This window comes from Ilyonectria robusta (assembly GCF_021365365.1).
Source record: "Ilyonectria robusta strain PMI_751 chromosome Unknown BGZ61scaffold_32, whole genome shotgun sequence".
NCBI classification, from domain to species: domain Eukaryota; kingdom Fungi; phylum Ascomycota; class Sordariomycetes; order Hypocreales; family Nectriaceae; genus Ilyonectria; species Ilyonectria robusta.
In genome coordinates, this window is record NW_025764466.1 from 415,509 (window position 1) to 429,371 (window position 13,863).

General features: G+C 49.0%; 5 protein-coding genes across 5 annotated transcripts; 4 read left to right on the top strand and 1 right to left on the bottom strand.

Moving 5' to 3' along the window:
* Positions 1–612: 612 nt before the first annotated feature.
* On the top strand, positions 613–1,741 carry BGZ61DRAFT_484924 (uncharacterized protein; the record flags this gene model as incomplete). The annotated part of the gene is made up of 3 exons (XM_046249657.1): positions 613–688; positions 760–1,038; positions 1,116–1,741. 3 exons carry the CDS (start codon positions 613–615, stop codon positions 1,739–1,741), a joined length of 981 nt encoding a protein of 326 aa, XP_046096974.1.
* Positions 1,742–2,169: 428 nt separating this feature from the next.
* BGZ61DRAFT_367556 (uncharacterized protein) lies at positions 2,170–3,796 on the top strand (the record flags this gene model as incomplete). The annotated part of the gene is made up of 4 exons (XM_046241800.1): positions 2,170–2,229; positions 2,293–2,830; positions 2,962–3,017; positions 3,122–3,796. 4 exons carry the CDS (start codon positions 2,170–2,172, stop codon positions 3,794–3,796), a joined length of 1,329 nt encoding a protein of 442 aa, XP_046096975.1.
* A 2,682-nt stretch (positions 3,797–6,478) lies between these two features.
* Positions 6,479–8,196, top strand: BGZ61DRAFT_539172 (cytochrome P450; the record flags this gene model as incomplete). Its single annotated transcript, XM_046254757.1, has 3 exons — positions 6,479–6,709; positions 6,766–7,150; positions 7,205–8,196. The coding sequence occupies 3 exons, from the start codon at positions 6,479–6,481 to the stop codon at positions 8,194–8,196; spliced, it is 1,608 nt and encodes a 535-aa protein (XP_046096976.1).
* Positions 8,197–8,832: 636 nt separating this feature from the next.
* BGZ61DRAFT_402073 (major facilitator superfamily domain-containing protein) lies at positions 8,833–10,562 on the bottom strand (the record flags this gene model as incomplete). The annotated part of the gene is made up of 4 exons (XM_046243075.1): positions 8,833–9,697; positions 9,751–9,828; positions 9,880–10,258; positions 10,321–10,562. 4 exons carry the CDS (start codon positions 10,560–10,562, stop codon positions 8,882–8,884), a joined length of 1,515 nt encoding a protein of 504 aa, XP_046096977.1. The 3' UTR covers positions 8,833–8,881.
* A 357-nt stretch (positions 10,563–10,919) lies between these two features.
* BGZ61DRAFT_593346 (putative Zn(II)2Cys6 transcription factor) lies at positions 10,920–13,471 on the top strand. Its single transcript, XM_046256787.1, has 5 exons — positions 10,920–11,137; positions 11,187–11,761; positions 11,817–11,848; positions 11,899–13,225; positions 13,278–13,471. Exons 1-5 carry the CDS (start codon positions 11,049–11,051, stop codon positions 13,343–13,345), a joined length of 2,091 nt encoding a protein of 696 aa, XP_046096978.1. The 5' UTR covers positions 10,920–11,048; the 3' UTR covers positions 13,346–13,471.
* The last annotated feature ends 392 nt before the right edge of the window (positions 13,472–13,863 follow it).

The following is a 13,863-nucleotide window of genomic DNA, read 5'->3' on the forward strand; positions in this document are numbered from 1 at the left end:
GCTTCGCAAGAAGAAGCTACACCATTTCGGGCTTCCCATGCGATCCTAGGCAGTTATTGGTTGCGGAGAGCTTGAGATTAGTTTGAAATAGCTTGGCCCATGTGCAAAAGCCCTCAGTTAGCCTTGCAACAAGAAGCTACACTCTTTTGGGCTCTCCATGCGATTCTAGGTAGTTATTAGTTGCCGAGAGCTCGAGATTAGTGTGAAAAAGCTTGGTAATGACCAATTCCACCCAGCCATTGAGCACAATTCTAACCTCATAGAGCCGCAACGCAGCCATTGGTAATGCAGATGTCTAAACAACGAACCCCAGTGCTCTCCCTTACTAAGCTTCCAACACGCCAAGCTGCTTCTGGTCTCCGTACCGACGATGTCTGGGGTGGACGGACATCTTGCGTTAGCCTTGACAGACACCGAGCACAGGATTCAGAGTCATCTTTGAGGGTCTCAAACAAGACCGGCCGGGCCGGGTGTGCCTGGCTGCTATCCAAGTTTCTCTATTTAGGCAGGGTGTCAGACTGCCACCGTCCAAGTCTCCCAATACTGTTATTTTCTATTCAACCAAAGGTACAGTCTCTCTACCTCGCACCTTAGTCGACTCTCTAACCCACAATGCCGTCTCTCAAACTCGTCCGTCAGACCAACTCCAACTTGGGCAGCACCCACCCTGAGATTGTTGCCGTAATGCGTTAGTCTCTTTCCTGCGTTGAGCTCCATGAGCTTTTCTCTCGCTCGTTCCCTTCAACTAACCTTTAGCAGTGGGAGCAACCGGCGGTATTGGAGCTGCTACTTGCCGTGAACTAGTGCGGCAAACACAACGCCCTACGTTGTACATTGTTGGTCAGAATGAGCATCGCGCGTCAGCTCTAGTGCGAGAGTTGGAGGCCTCGAATCCGGCGGCGAAGATCTCTTTTATTCAAAGTGACCTGGCATTACTTCGCAACGTCGACGACGTTTGCCGCAGGATCGTTGAGAAGGAGACCAAAATCAATCTTCTCTTTATGACAGCTGGCTTCCTCAGTCTTCAAGGAAGAGTCGGTTAGTTTTGTCGTAGTGTTGCGGATTCCAGGGCCGCAGTACAAGATCAGAGTGGGATGTGCTGACCAAATTCATAGAGACCACCGAGGGACTTGACAAGATGTACAGTCTGCAGTATTTCGCAAGAATGCGGGCCGTCGTCAATATCCTTCCCCTTCTCAACAGAGCGAGCGAGAACAGGGAGCTCGCTAGAGTTGTCTCTGTCCTGGGTGCGGGCAACGAGGGGCGCATCTTTAAGGACGACCTGGAGATGCAGCATAACTACAGCCTCCAAAACTGCTCTGGCCAGGCCATGTCCATGAATTCGTTGGCCCTCGAGCATCTGGCTCGCTTGAACACCGGTGTCTCTTTTGTCCACGTCTACCCCGGGGTGGTGAGGCAAACAAGCATCATGTCCAATATGGGCCAACCACTGAGCACCATCATCCGCATGTTAATGTTCCTTGCGACACCCTTCACGATGTCTGTCCGAACGTGTGCAGTGCGGCAACTGTACGTGAGTACTGCAGACCTTTTCTCTCCTCACGGCAAAAATCGCAAGTCTACCGAGACAGCCTTTTTCAGGCTCAGCAGTAACGGAGAAGCTTGTCCCGAAAACCCTATGCTTTCGGGCTACTTGAGTGACGGTACCTTGGAAAAGGTGTGGCAGTTTACTGAAGCTGTGTTTCAAGATGTCTCTGAGAAGAACAAGGTCGCAGTGTGAATGTTTCAACTGGTGTCATGCAGTAGGAACATAAGGTTTTGACTTGGCGAGCCAGGGGGAGGTGACTTAACTGGCTAAGGGCTGTGTATTTCTTAAAATAGTTAGTTTATATAGACTTCTGATAAGGGCTCTCCTTTAATATACTAAATAGCAGCACACTGCTTTTTACGTAATAGAAATTCAAGCTTCCTTATACTAGAGTTTAGGTACATTTGGAAGAAAAACTGCACAACTTGGATTAAACAGCTGCCTGAAGATTTAAATATTGGGCGAGAATAGAGTTTTAGCCTAGCTTAGAAATATACGGCGGAACAAAAAGGAGAACGTCTGAGTCAGCAGCAAAGTCTCGTTTAAAAAAGAAAATGACTATTGCATGGGGTGAGGGAATTTCGTCGCTGGTGGTACCGCCAACAACTCCAGTAGTCGGAATGGTGAACTCAGGGAGACCGTCGATGGGATGGTTCAGTTGCAAAGAGGGGCGAGTTAAGGTAAGGTCATTCTCCATTCAGAATTCCATCGGAAACGTAACCCAAGTCTCACTTAGAATTAAGTGTGACCTCCAACGCCCATCGTGTAGGCGATGCATACGCCTGAAGCGAAGTTGTCCAGGCTATCCGGATAGTTGGGAACTAGTGCATCGTCAGCAAAACGAACAAGCCTCGGGGAACGTGCAGCTGAGGATCGAAAAGCGTCAACGCCAGAGAGAGCGCAACAGGGGCGCGGTGACCTCTTCCGCCTTGCCCTCTGCCGCCGTACCTACATCAATTCCCAGGGCTGTTGACGTCAGCGTTGAAGAACCCTGTGTCTACTTGCTGTACAACGACTATTGCTTCAACTCCAGTGTGGGCGTGTTCGAAGCACTCCCGTTTCTCGCTTCCATCCGGCCTTCCGCCCCTTTCTTGCATGCCCTCAACGCTGCGACTTTGGCCAATTCTTCTAACCGTCTGAACCAGTACGGGCTTTTAGTCAAGGCGAAGAGGGCGTATTGGGTTGCGGTTTCCGGCTTGCAGAGACAGATCAGAGAGCCTGAATCGATGCGAAATGACTCCCTCCTGGCATCCGTCTTTTTGCTTGGCCTCTTCGAAGTGAGTACTCCCGTATCTTTTTATTGCACCATTCTCCTCTCTTGATCCTAAGCTGATTTCAAAACGTTGTAGTTCAGCAACAGTCCGAGGCAGAGATAAAGAGTGCCGACTTGAACTGCCATCCACATTCTCAAGGCGCACTTGCCCTTCTCCAACATCGGATTAGGCATAAGCTTGATAACCTGACAGACGTGATACTTTTTATCTTCCGTTGGCACGTACGTGTAAGTTCGCATCCAAAGGACTCCGATAGCCTTCTGTTTTGGTTGATATCTGACTATTCTACCTTGTGCAGCTCCTTGAGATTTTCGTTGCACGTACTGATCCAAGTTCACTCGACGCTGACTTCAAGAATCCGCGGGCTGACTTGGCTCGATTTCCTGAAGTTGAGCCTGTCATTCAACAATCTGTTGACTTGATCGGACAACTTCGCCTTTCAGTGTCCTCTGCTAGCCCCCAAGTGTCGACTGTGAACGCAGCAGAGCTGATCAAACGTACTGTCAATGTCATCGGAGAGCTCGGGCGCGTGGCAACCCTCACAGCCCTGGAAAAAGGTTCCGTCCCTGAGGCCGGGTACTTTAACAGCTTACTAGCGGCAGATACTCAGACCAGTGTTGCGATAGCCAAGAGTTTGTACCTGGCCGCCCGCTTGCACCTGACTGAAATGTTTTTCTCACGCGTCGGAAGTTTTGCCTTTCTTGTTGATTTTGCTCTGGAGTCTGTCGTTGTCGGCCAAATTTGCGAACAGATACGCAATGTTTTCGAGTTAGGCGGAAATTTCAAGCACTCGGCGGGGGAACCAGGGACGGCACTGCGTGTGTTTTTCATGTCTTGGCCGACCCTGGCTGTTTTGCAGTCCAGTATTGCAAGCGAAGAGACAAAGTCGTGGGTTCGGGATCTGCTCCAGGTCAGAAGCCAGCAAGGAGGGGTTGGATTTGTGTCGAAGGTTCCGGAAGATGTACTGCATTGAAGAGGCATGAGACGAAAGTAGAGGGAACCATGTTTTGCAGCAATTACGAATTTCGAGTCGGAACTGCCACAAACCAAGTATGAAATACGCCCAGTTAACGTGGCCCTGGAAAGCCGCACCTTCCAAGGGTGCTAAAGCTGCCAACGACCCAGACACCTGGGTGACAGAAAGAGCCGAATAGTGCTATAGTTCTTGGAACATTTTTGACTTGCAACTCTCTCTCTCTGTAAAATCACTGTATTAACTAACTGGTCTACAGTAATAAAATATTATTTGGTTTTTTTAGCTCTACTTAATATCATCAGATAGATCAAAGCCATACAGTAATCTCAAACAGTAGGAATAAACAATAAGTGCTACACCCAGCACCAGAAGAAACAGTAGCTGAACAATAAGGTTATTGCCCACCGGTCTCTGCCTGAAGCTTCCATTCAACCCCTCTGAATTCAACCCTATTGTCTGCAGTCAACGACCTTGCTGTCTGCTATTAACAACCTTAAGATAGTAATCTTATTTCGAGTAATAGGATATAAGGGAGACTGACGTCTTCGATTATTAAGAGACTAGCTTCCCTTCTGATACTTATTCTATTATAACTAATTTTTAATATGGCAAATTTTACTTAAGAAGCTTTTATTAGGGATAACCTGTTATATCTGCATTATAGATCCTAACTTGTAATAAAATATTATAAGATATAGAAATATAGTTATAGCTATAGAGGTTTATTACCTAATTTTTTTTAAATAGTAAAATTAGAATTTTACTAAGTTAATATACTTAATTATATTTATATTAACTATAATTTATATTTTAAATTACTTTAACTTTTTTTAAAAGATTATCTATTAACTTTAATAGGTTTTAATTAAAAAATATATTTATTTTTTAATTAACTATAAGAAAAAAGCTTACTGTTAATTTAAAAAGTAAACTTAATTATAAAAACTATATTATTTAATTACTTAAAAGATATTTACTTATTAAAATTTATATTTTTAGTATATTTAATTCTTTTACGATAAATATCAAATTAAAGCTTTTTATAATATCCTTTATTATTATTAATACTATTATTGGGTTTTTTTTTATACTGTTAAGCTTCCAGTCCCCCCTCTGGGTATATATACTAGAGCACCCTAACCTCTTAATAATATCCTTTATAGTAATAATACTAGATATTCCATATTGCAAAATAAATATCACAAGCAATTGCTCTTATTCCAGATAATATTGTAAAACCTCTAGCCAGTCAGCTGGTGTTGAGTGCCTATACTAAGGAGCTAAACTGTTTCTGGCACCAATTGCGAGGGTAGAATTCTATTGGCTCCAAATTAGTTGCCGCTTCTTTGCAAGGGGCCGATGACTGGATTCATCTCAGTCGTCTCCGCTTTCTGACTACCCGTTGAAAGGCTTGATATTTGGTTATCGTGGCAGCATTGGGTAACAAATGCTTGAATTGTGGATAAAACTGTGTTTTTTTGACCTTGTGCCGGCAACTTGCTCACCTTGAGGGAGCAGACAGAAGTTAGATTAGTTTCTGACTACCCGTTGGCTTATGTGGGCTAACTGGTGATATAGTTAAAGGCCTTTTGTTTACTCCCGGGGTTAAGATCAATCCCTCAATTGCAATGTAATTTTGGCAAACGAGACGCCTGTCCCCATTGGACAGACCAGGGCTTCCTCGAAATCTTTGCCCTATAGAATCGTGTTTGATGCAAGTGGCGCGTCCATTAACTTTCTCTACCGCAGCCGTCGTGAATCACGACCGGTTGTCTACGGCGGTTTACTACTAGGTGTGTCAAACCCGTCTTCCTCGCATGAATGACCTGAAATGGTTTAGTGCTCGTTTCCTTTCCTTCACGGCGCCATGTTGCCGGGAAAGCCGGCCATAGTATTCTTCGGCCAAAGCAGATACCGAACAGGAAGAACCATGTACCAGCTTAATTTTCATCCTCAATGCACTACTCTGGTTCCGCCACATCTCCAAATTACCCCCTCCAGCCAACCGGGACCCTCGGATCTCAGCCATTTGCGAATGAATCCAGGGGCTTTGAAATATGGCTAAGCCTGGCATTCCATATTGCTATGTACAAGTTATGTCCGGATTGATAAGACAGTCGCAAACCCGCTCTGCAGGCTGTCACCCACATTCACAACTTTGGTCTAGGGTGCCTTTTTTGACTCGGGAAATGCCTGCGACAGTGATACCGGGTGCAGTCACAAGTGGAGGTCGACAAGTTCAGTTTGCGCCCGCCATGGGCCCCTGATGATTAGGAATACAAATACGTGGAGCAGTAATAGAGAAAATGGACCTAGAATAGTACCCAAATCTTAAATGTCCACCCCTTTAAGGTTTTAATCTATTTACGTCCAGGCGACAGCAATAAATGAGATCCTAAGGCTGTCCAATTTTTGCATTCATCCCGGTGATATGAGAACTCTAAAGGGGCACGAGAAGGTCAAAGCAACACCGGCAACAGGAACTCAGGAGGGACCCTGGTCAGGCCGAAGCCGAGGGTCCCAGATCACGGAGATCACGACACTCGGATGACAGATGTATAAGTAGGGCTAGATGTAAGGTATCGTAGAAGATCAGCCAAAGGTTAGCGCAACTCAGAACTCTTCTGTTGGGTCTACACTCCTCATCCACTGTCCATTCCTTGTCACTAGGCTCCCAAGATGGCCTTGTCACAATTATCCCCCCATATGACCAGTCCCTTAGGCTTTGTCCTCACGGTCTCGGGTTCTATCATGTTGCTGTATCTGATTGAGCACTACATCCTCGGCGTCCCATATCCTCCCGAAGTTTCACTGGTTCGCGAGCCAGCTGGAGCAAGACGCTTCAGCATTCGCACGAGATTGGCCTACTACACCGACTGCCAGAACCTCTTCCGCGACGCATATGATAATGTGTGTTCGGCTAATGCAACATAGGCCTTGGATGGAAAACGCTAATCAGAATTTAGTATTTGAAGAAGGGTAAGCCCGTTGTCATACCTGGCATTGGTTTTCGCCACGAGGTTCTCATGCCTCCTCAAACCATGAGCTGGGTGATGGCTCAGCCAGAGAACGAACTTGATCCTGCGGCCGCATTCGTTGAAATTGACCAAGTGAGATGGGCATTGGGGGACGACCGTTACGTCTCAGATGCCTGGCATGGCATGCTCGTTAAGACAGATCTAAACCGCGTGCTGGAGAACATCTGCACGGCGCTGAACAGCGAGCTCGGGTTCGCCTTCGATAAGCATTTTGGTACCGATACGGAGAACTGGAAGGAGATCGACCTCTTCGAGACCGTGAGAATGGTTGTTGCTCAGGCCGCGAGCCGCTTTACGCTTGGTCTCCCGCTTTGTTAGATTCCCCTGGCCCCCCGCACATTATCGGCTGGAAGCTGATACAAGACAGGCCAGAATGAAGAATATCTTCGACTGTCGTTGGAAATTATTGACCGTCTGGTTCTAAATGCTGGTGTTACTGGCGGCGCTCCAAGACTCCTCCAACCTCTCGTTGGCACGACCATCAACTGGACCCTGCATAGCAAAGTCCACAGGCTGAAGACACTCTTTGCGCCAGTCTGGAAAGAACGTCTAGTCTCATTGAAGCGCGCCAGAGACGACCCCAACCACGTCGAGCCGCAGGATCACCTTCAGATGATGGTCCGCTTTGCCGAGAAGCACCGTCCTGAAGAATTCAACGACCTCGACTCCATGACGCGGCGCCTCATTGCCACCAATTTTGGCTCCATGCACCAGACAAGCATCCAGGTAACCAATCTGCTCCTGAATATCATTGGCTCCGCCGCCGAGTTCAATACAATCGCCATTCTTAGAGATGAGACTCGCCGGTTCCTCCAAAACGGCAGCAACACCCAGTGGACCAAAGCCAAGGTTGCCCAGATGGTCAAATCAGACAGTGTCCTTCGTGAAACTCTCCGGCTCCAGTCGTTTGGTGGTCGCGCCGTCCTCCGCAAGGTCATGGTTGAGGGCTATAAGACGCCCAGCGGATACAGTCTTCCCAAAGGCACTATAATCTCCTTCCTCGGTCAAGCGGCTCAGACGGATGCCGATTCTATCGACGATCCCCTGAAATTCGATCCCTTCCGCTTCTCGCGTCTCCGAGACGAGGCGGCGAGCAAAAACGAACCGCCACCGCCAGTTTCCTTCGTGGCCACGGGACCGAAGTATTTATCCTTCGGGCACGGGAAGCACGCCTGCCCAGGTCGCTTTCTTATCGACTTCGAGTTGAAGATGATCATTGCGTATGTATTGGGTCACTACGACATCGAGTTCCCTTCGAACTACAACAACCAACGGCCGGCGAATTACTGGGTTGCCGAGGCCGTGTTCCCACCAAAGGGTGCTAGGCTTATGATCAAAAGAAGGCCGACTGAGGCTTGAAGATGGAGGGAACAAGAGTAGAATTTCACTTAGAATGGTCTCCAGAGAGTCAGGGTGGTCAACTCTCAGCGCCAGTATCAGCGTCGACGTGCACGACACTTTCTTCTGTTGCGCCTTCAGCATTGTGTTGCTCAACGAAGTGAATTGGAGTAAGATAACCTTGATGTATAATAACCTGCCGGAGAATCGAAGGGGCTGGGATGATATACGCTTGCTAGTCAGGATGAGACGTCATGATGAATTACAGGAGCAATGTGAAGTCAGCGATATCAGCAGGACCATCATTAAGGAGACCGCCGATATCCAACAGGACGTCCCCTATCAAAAGAGCATATATCCTGCAGAGAAGTGCGTTCTGGCGAGGTAGCGCGGTTAATGAGCGAGTCGTGCACTTCCAATTACAACGAGCACACGATATATACAGGAGAGGCCGCTGAATCAACTAAGCCTGCATGATTTTGCAACTCGGAACCGGAAGAAAGACGATTTTCACGAGGAGTGGGTTACCTATTTTGACAAGACCACGTTCCTGCGCCACCTTGTCCAGTGTGTCGCCGAGATGATTTAGAGAAGGGAAAAGGCGCGACATTCTATTTTTCAAGTAGACTGAACGCCTCAAGTAGGGCCATCCTAAGCCAGCTGTTGGCTCCTACTGAATTAAACTCCAGGTGTACCGTTGGCTCCATCACAATACCACCACAAAACGCTCCCTAAGCCACCCTCCGTAACGATAGAACAAGAATGGCACTGGAAGAAAAGCCACGCCTATAAAGCCTAGGACGCTATTCCCCCATCCAAGTCCTAGGGCTGCATACAACGACGGCCCAGCCAAAGGAATGAAAGCTGCAAAAAGAAGTCGGATAACCACGTTCGCAGCCAAAGCAGAGGCGGCAGCCTCAGGGCCAAAAGCATCCACCAGGTAGAGCTGGGTTGGCATTATGACCCAGAGAAAGCCGAATCCAAAGAAGAAGGTGCCGATGATGGGCACGATCCAATGAGTTTGCTTCTCAGCTGCCCAGCCATACCAGAAGATACCGACGGGCACGGCGGGCATAACCCACATCATGGGCTTCAGGTGTCCTTCAGGTTTTGCCGAATCTCCACGTGCCTTTTGCAGCTTGTCGCTCACAGTGGCAAAGACTGCGAGAGAGACCCCCATTCCAATTCCAACGCCGAGATACGACAAGCCAGAAACGCCGGCGGAGAAGTTGTATTGTTCCTCGAAGACGGTGGGAAACGTGGTGAACAGCAGAAAGAGGAGGCCGAAAACGAAGGCGCACAGGAGGGAAAGGAGGAGCACGATTGGCGACAGGAGGAGAAGCTTTGTTGGTCGAGAAATGGCGCGGAAGAATAGCTGGCGGGGGGTCAGGCCTCGATCCATCTTGGAAACCAGAGCAGCATTGCCAGTTTCTTTCCGGAGGCGAGCAGCTTTCCATGCTAGCAGCACGGCGGCGTTGGTCTCATGGAGGAAGAAGATTGATATGGCGAATGATACTCCGGCCTAGGTCGATACCGTTAGCGACTTGAGAATAGTAGAGGTTGTGCTCGACTCACCAGGATTAGGATGATCCAAAAAGTCCATCGCCAGCCAATTGATTCGGACACAAAGCCACCAACAATTGGACCCAATACCTTGTAGGATTGTTAGCATCATGGCGGTTTGCGTGGGGTAATGCCACATACTGGTCCCAGAAGTGGTCCGACGAAGAAAAGAGACATTGCCCTTCCACGTTGAGCTGGCGGGACGACGTCGGCGACGGTCCCTCCGCCAACTGTCAACGGGCCCGAAGAAGCACATCCGGCAAGGAATCGGAAAACGAGAAACATGGCGGTGTCTTTGCTCAGCGCACATCCGATGATGAAGCCAATGTAAATGACATTGCAGGTGTGGTAGATGACAAGGCGTCCGTACAGTTCGGATAGCGGCGCAATGAGCATTGGCCCAATGGCGAAGCCGCAAAGGTAAATGGACACAGTGAGGGTGACAACGGTGGAACTGGTGATATGGAACTCCTTCGCAAGCTCAGCAGCTCCAGGTGCAAACATTGTCGCGGCGAGGTTGCTGTACATCGCATCAGTCAGTACAGGATTTGCTTCTCCAAAGGAGTACAGGAATTGGCTTACGCAGTGAGCAAGAAGGCGCTGGCGAGGACGACTTGGGTCAAGCGTTTCCATTCTGGCCAGTTCCGCGGGTTTTGGGGATCGTCTGGCCCATCCCAGTCGACGACATTGTCCTTCTTCTCTTGTTCAATTGCCGTTTGGTCAGGCTCGCTGGATTGCTGGTCAGGCTCGCTAGATTGTTGGTCATGGTGGGCGTCGTCCGATATGGCGGGCTTCTCATGGGCGGATTCCAAGTCGGTCGCCATGATATGCTGTCGAGGGTGGTGAGACTGTGGGATATTGGCGCGTTGTGTGATGACTGGTGCCAGGCTATGCTTGGTATATATGTAAAGACAGGATAGGCGGCTGGATAACTGCCCGGATGAAGAAGGCCTGGTAGAGAAGTCATAGCCATAGTTTCTATAGTTTCTTTGGGCAAGGGCTGGTTGAATATGCCTGCTACTAAATCCGTAAAATGCTCCGTAAATACGGAGTTAAACTGGAGATTTGCTTATGTCATGCACGATCGGAGAGAGCTGACCGGAGGGTCGGAGGGTCGGATGGTCGGAGGGTCGGAGGGTCGTTGTTTTCTCCACTGCATCTCCGTTTGCGCGGCCAGACATCTTCTTTCTCTTGCTGAAGGGCTGTGAAACTGTTTGACAGTGGACCAGGGGACGGACAATTCCGCTTTGATCATCCAAAATTGCCGTGGACGAGGTTGAGCTCCGTGACCGCCTCAATCCAGTCACACCATGGCCGACGATACCCATCGTCCGCGTCCACCGCCAAATCGACGCAGAGACAAAGTCCAGCTTTCTTGCGAGCCTTGCAGAAACCAAAAGTACGTGCTCCATCACCGTCACAACATCGTGCACGCTTAACTTTGCCAGGCTGAGGTGCGACCGACAGCACCCGTGCGGAGCTTGCTCAAGGCGTGGTCTCACCAACTCGTGCAACTATGCGACAGCTTCTTCTTCTACGCCCGATGCCCAGCGGTCTGATGCTCAGAGGTCTGTTGCTCCGCGACAATCCGCCAGCCTCCATGGAAGAATCTCTGAGCTGGAGAACCTTGTCGTGACGCTCATGAAAGGCCAATCACTCCCAACTCCGCCCGCACCAAAATCGCCGAGACCAAGCTCGCAATCATTCGCACATGTGTTCCCGGAGATGCGAAGACCAAAGAAGTCCCCTGATCAAACTACATCCCCGGCAGACCCTGGCACCCTAGAGGTGCGTGAGTCTGGAACCAGCTATGTCCAGAGTGTCCATTGGGAGGCCATTCTTACCCAAATCAGAGGACTGAAGGAGGACTTGGTCACTGATAGCAAGGCTCCGCCCGGTTCACAATTGTTCTATGGCCCGAACCGTCATGCAACTCGAGATGAAATCCTGGCCGCTGTTCCTCATCGTCCAGTTGTTGACCGCCTCATGGCCCTTCACTTCGATTCCTACATCGTCACTCCGTGTCAGTACATCCGAGCTTTCTTTCCGCTCTCAGAGGCATTGACTGTGTACTATAGATCTCATTCATAGCGGGAAGTTTCTCCGAGAGGTACGTTCTTTCTTACCCGGCGGGTTACAAGCTATCTGACATTTGACCAGTACGAAGCCTTCTGGAAAGATCCATCTGAAACTTCCATCGCTTGGATCGGTCTCATGTTCTCCATGTTATCCATTGCTGCGCAGTTGCAGACCTCCAGCATGGGCTTCCCCGACGCACGAGCCGAATCCCTCAATGCGGAATATCTTACCATGAAGCATGCCTTCCGGGAGAAGGCCGTTCAGTGTCTTATTCTGGCCAGGTATACGACCGGAGGACCACATATCCTGGAAACCCTCATAACGGTTCTTACTGGAGAGTTTATACTCTTGAAAGATGGCGCTACCGATGGCTGGCTTTCAATCAGTATGATACTTCACCTTGCTATGCGCATGGGCTATCACCGGGACCCAGATCATTTTCCCGGAATATCTCCATTCGAGGGTGAGATGCGTCGACGCATCTGGACTACAATCCTTCAATTAGATCTCAGTATTTCCTTGGAGATGGGCCTTCCTCGAAGTGCCACAGATACACACATCGATACAAAACAGCCCCGTAATTTGCGCGACTGTGATTTTGAAGAGGACACAACTGAGATGCCTCCGCCGAGGCCAGAAACAGAATGGACGCCGGTGCTCCCTCTCATTGCAAGAGGGCGACTGATAACAGCTCTCGGCTTGATTTGCGACGTCAACACCGATATTAATCCCCCTTCCTACGACGAGGTCATCAAGATCGACGCGCTTCTTAAAGACGTGCACAGTCGTGGTATTCCGCCCGTGCTGCGCTGGGAAACTATGCCACACCCCATCACGGATAGTCCAAACCTTGTGGTGCAGCGGGTAAGTGTAGAAACGACCTACTACAAAGCACGCATCCTCCTGTACCGGGGAGCTTTGATCAGCTACCCAGTTGGACAGTCTCAAGAGAGGGGCAGGGAGTCCGTGCGAATTTGTTTAGATTCCGCACTCAAGATTCTATCATTTCAACAGATGCTTCACGAAGAGTCTCAGCCATTTGGTCGTCTGTGTCAGCTTAGGTGGAAGGTCACCCATATTTTCAACCAGGATGTTCTCCTAGCAACGAGCGTGCTCTGCCTCTACATTCAAGACGTCGATAAATTTGAATTATCTGAGACTGCAGGACACACAACATGGTCGTCTAGGGATGAAGAGATTCGACAACAACTAATGATCTCGCACAAGATTTGGCTTCAAATGAGTACTGCATCTGCGGAAGCTGGAAAAGTAGCGAAAGCGCTGAGCATCGTCCTTGGAAACACAGAAGCGTGTGCTGAGGACGGTAACGGGCCCGCTTCTTACGACTTTCTGACGGATTTTGATGCGATACCTCTGAATGAATCTGGCGAAACGTTCAACAATCAATGTGAGAAACACACCTAGTCATACCGATTGCAACTAACAAAAAGACTTGACAGATTTTTCTTCTAGCTTCTGCTCTCCTCTCACCTTTTTTGATAATGTACTGGAAAATCGAGGGATATGAAATATGACTGTTTTGCTATCACTATAGTCGTTACAGGTTGATATTTAACAAGGGAGCCACAATCAGTAACACATCTCCCTCACAGAAGTCTTCACTACAGCACATTTCATAATAATAGCACTCACTGTCGCATCACCCCCCCACGCATCCTCATGAGATAGGCCCACGGCTCGCTAGTTTAGATATGGTTTTCAGTAGCAGGGTAGTGGCTAGTAGCAGAGTCCGCTGTAGGGTAGTGGCACCTTTCGCTGTAGAAAGGAGGTATAAAACTTGGCTTTAACCGACAACTACTCCGTACTTTAGGCATAGTCGGGATCCGCGATCCTAGAAATAGGCCCTAGGTTGCGATCGGCTCCTTTCTTAGCCCACCTCAAGCTTAGATCTGGAATACTCATCCCTCGCTCAACACAGCTCAGCCTAGAGCGGCAAGAACTCAGTTCTGGGAATGGAAATGGATAGTAGTGTGCTTCAGTCCGTCTCCGATTTATTTGGTATTCAACCCTCACTTGTGCGGAATA

Bases quoted from the DNA above. Each gene is read 5' to 3' on its own strand.
- BGZ61DRAFT_593346 (XM_046256787.1), top strand. From the start codon at position 11,049: ATGGCCGACGATACCCATCGTCCGCGTCCACCGCCAAATCGACGCAGA. The intron at 11,762-11,816 runs GTCAGTACATCC...TGTGTACTATAG, and splicing joins TTCCTACATCGTCACTCCGT to ATCTCATTCATAGCGGGAAG. The intron at 13,226-13,277 runs GTGAGAAACACA...AAGACTTGACAG, and splicing joins CGAAACGTTCAACAATCAAT to ATTTTTCTTCTAGCTTCTGC.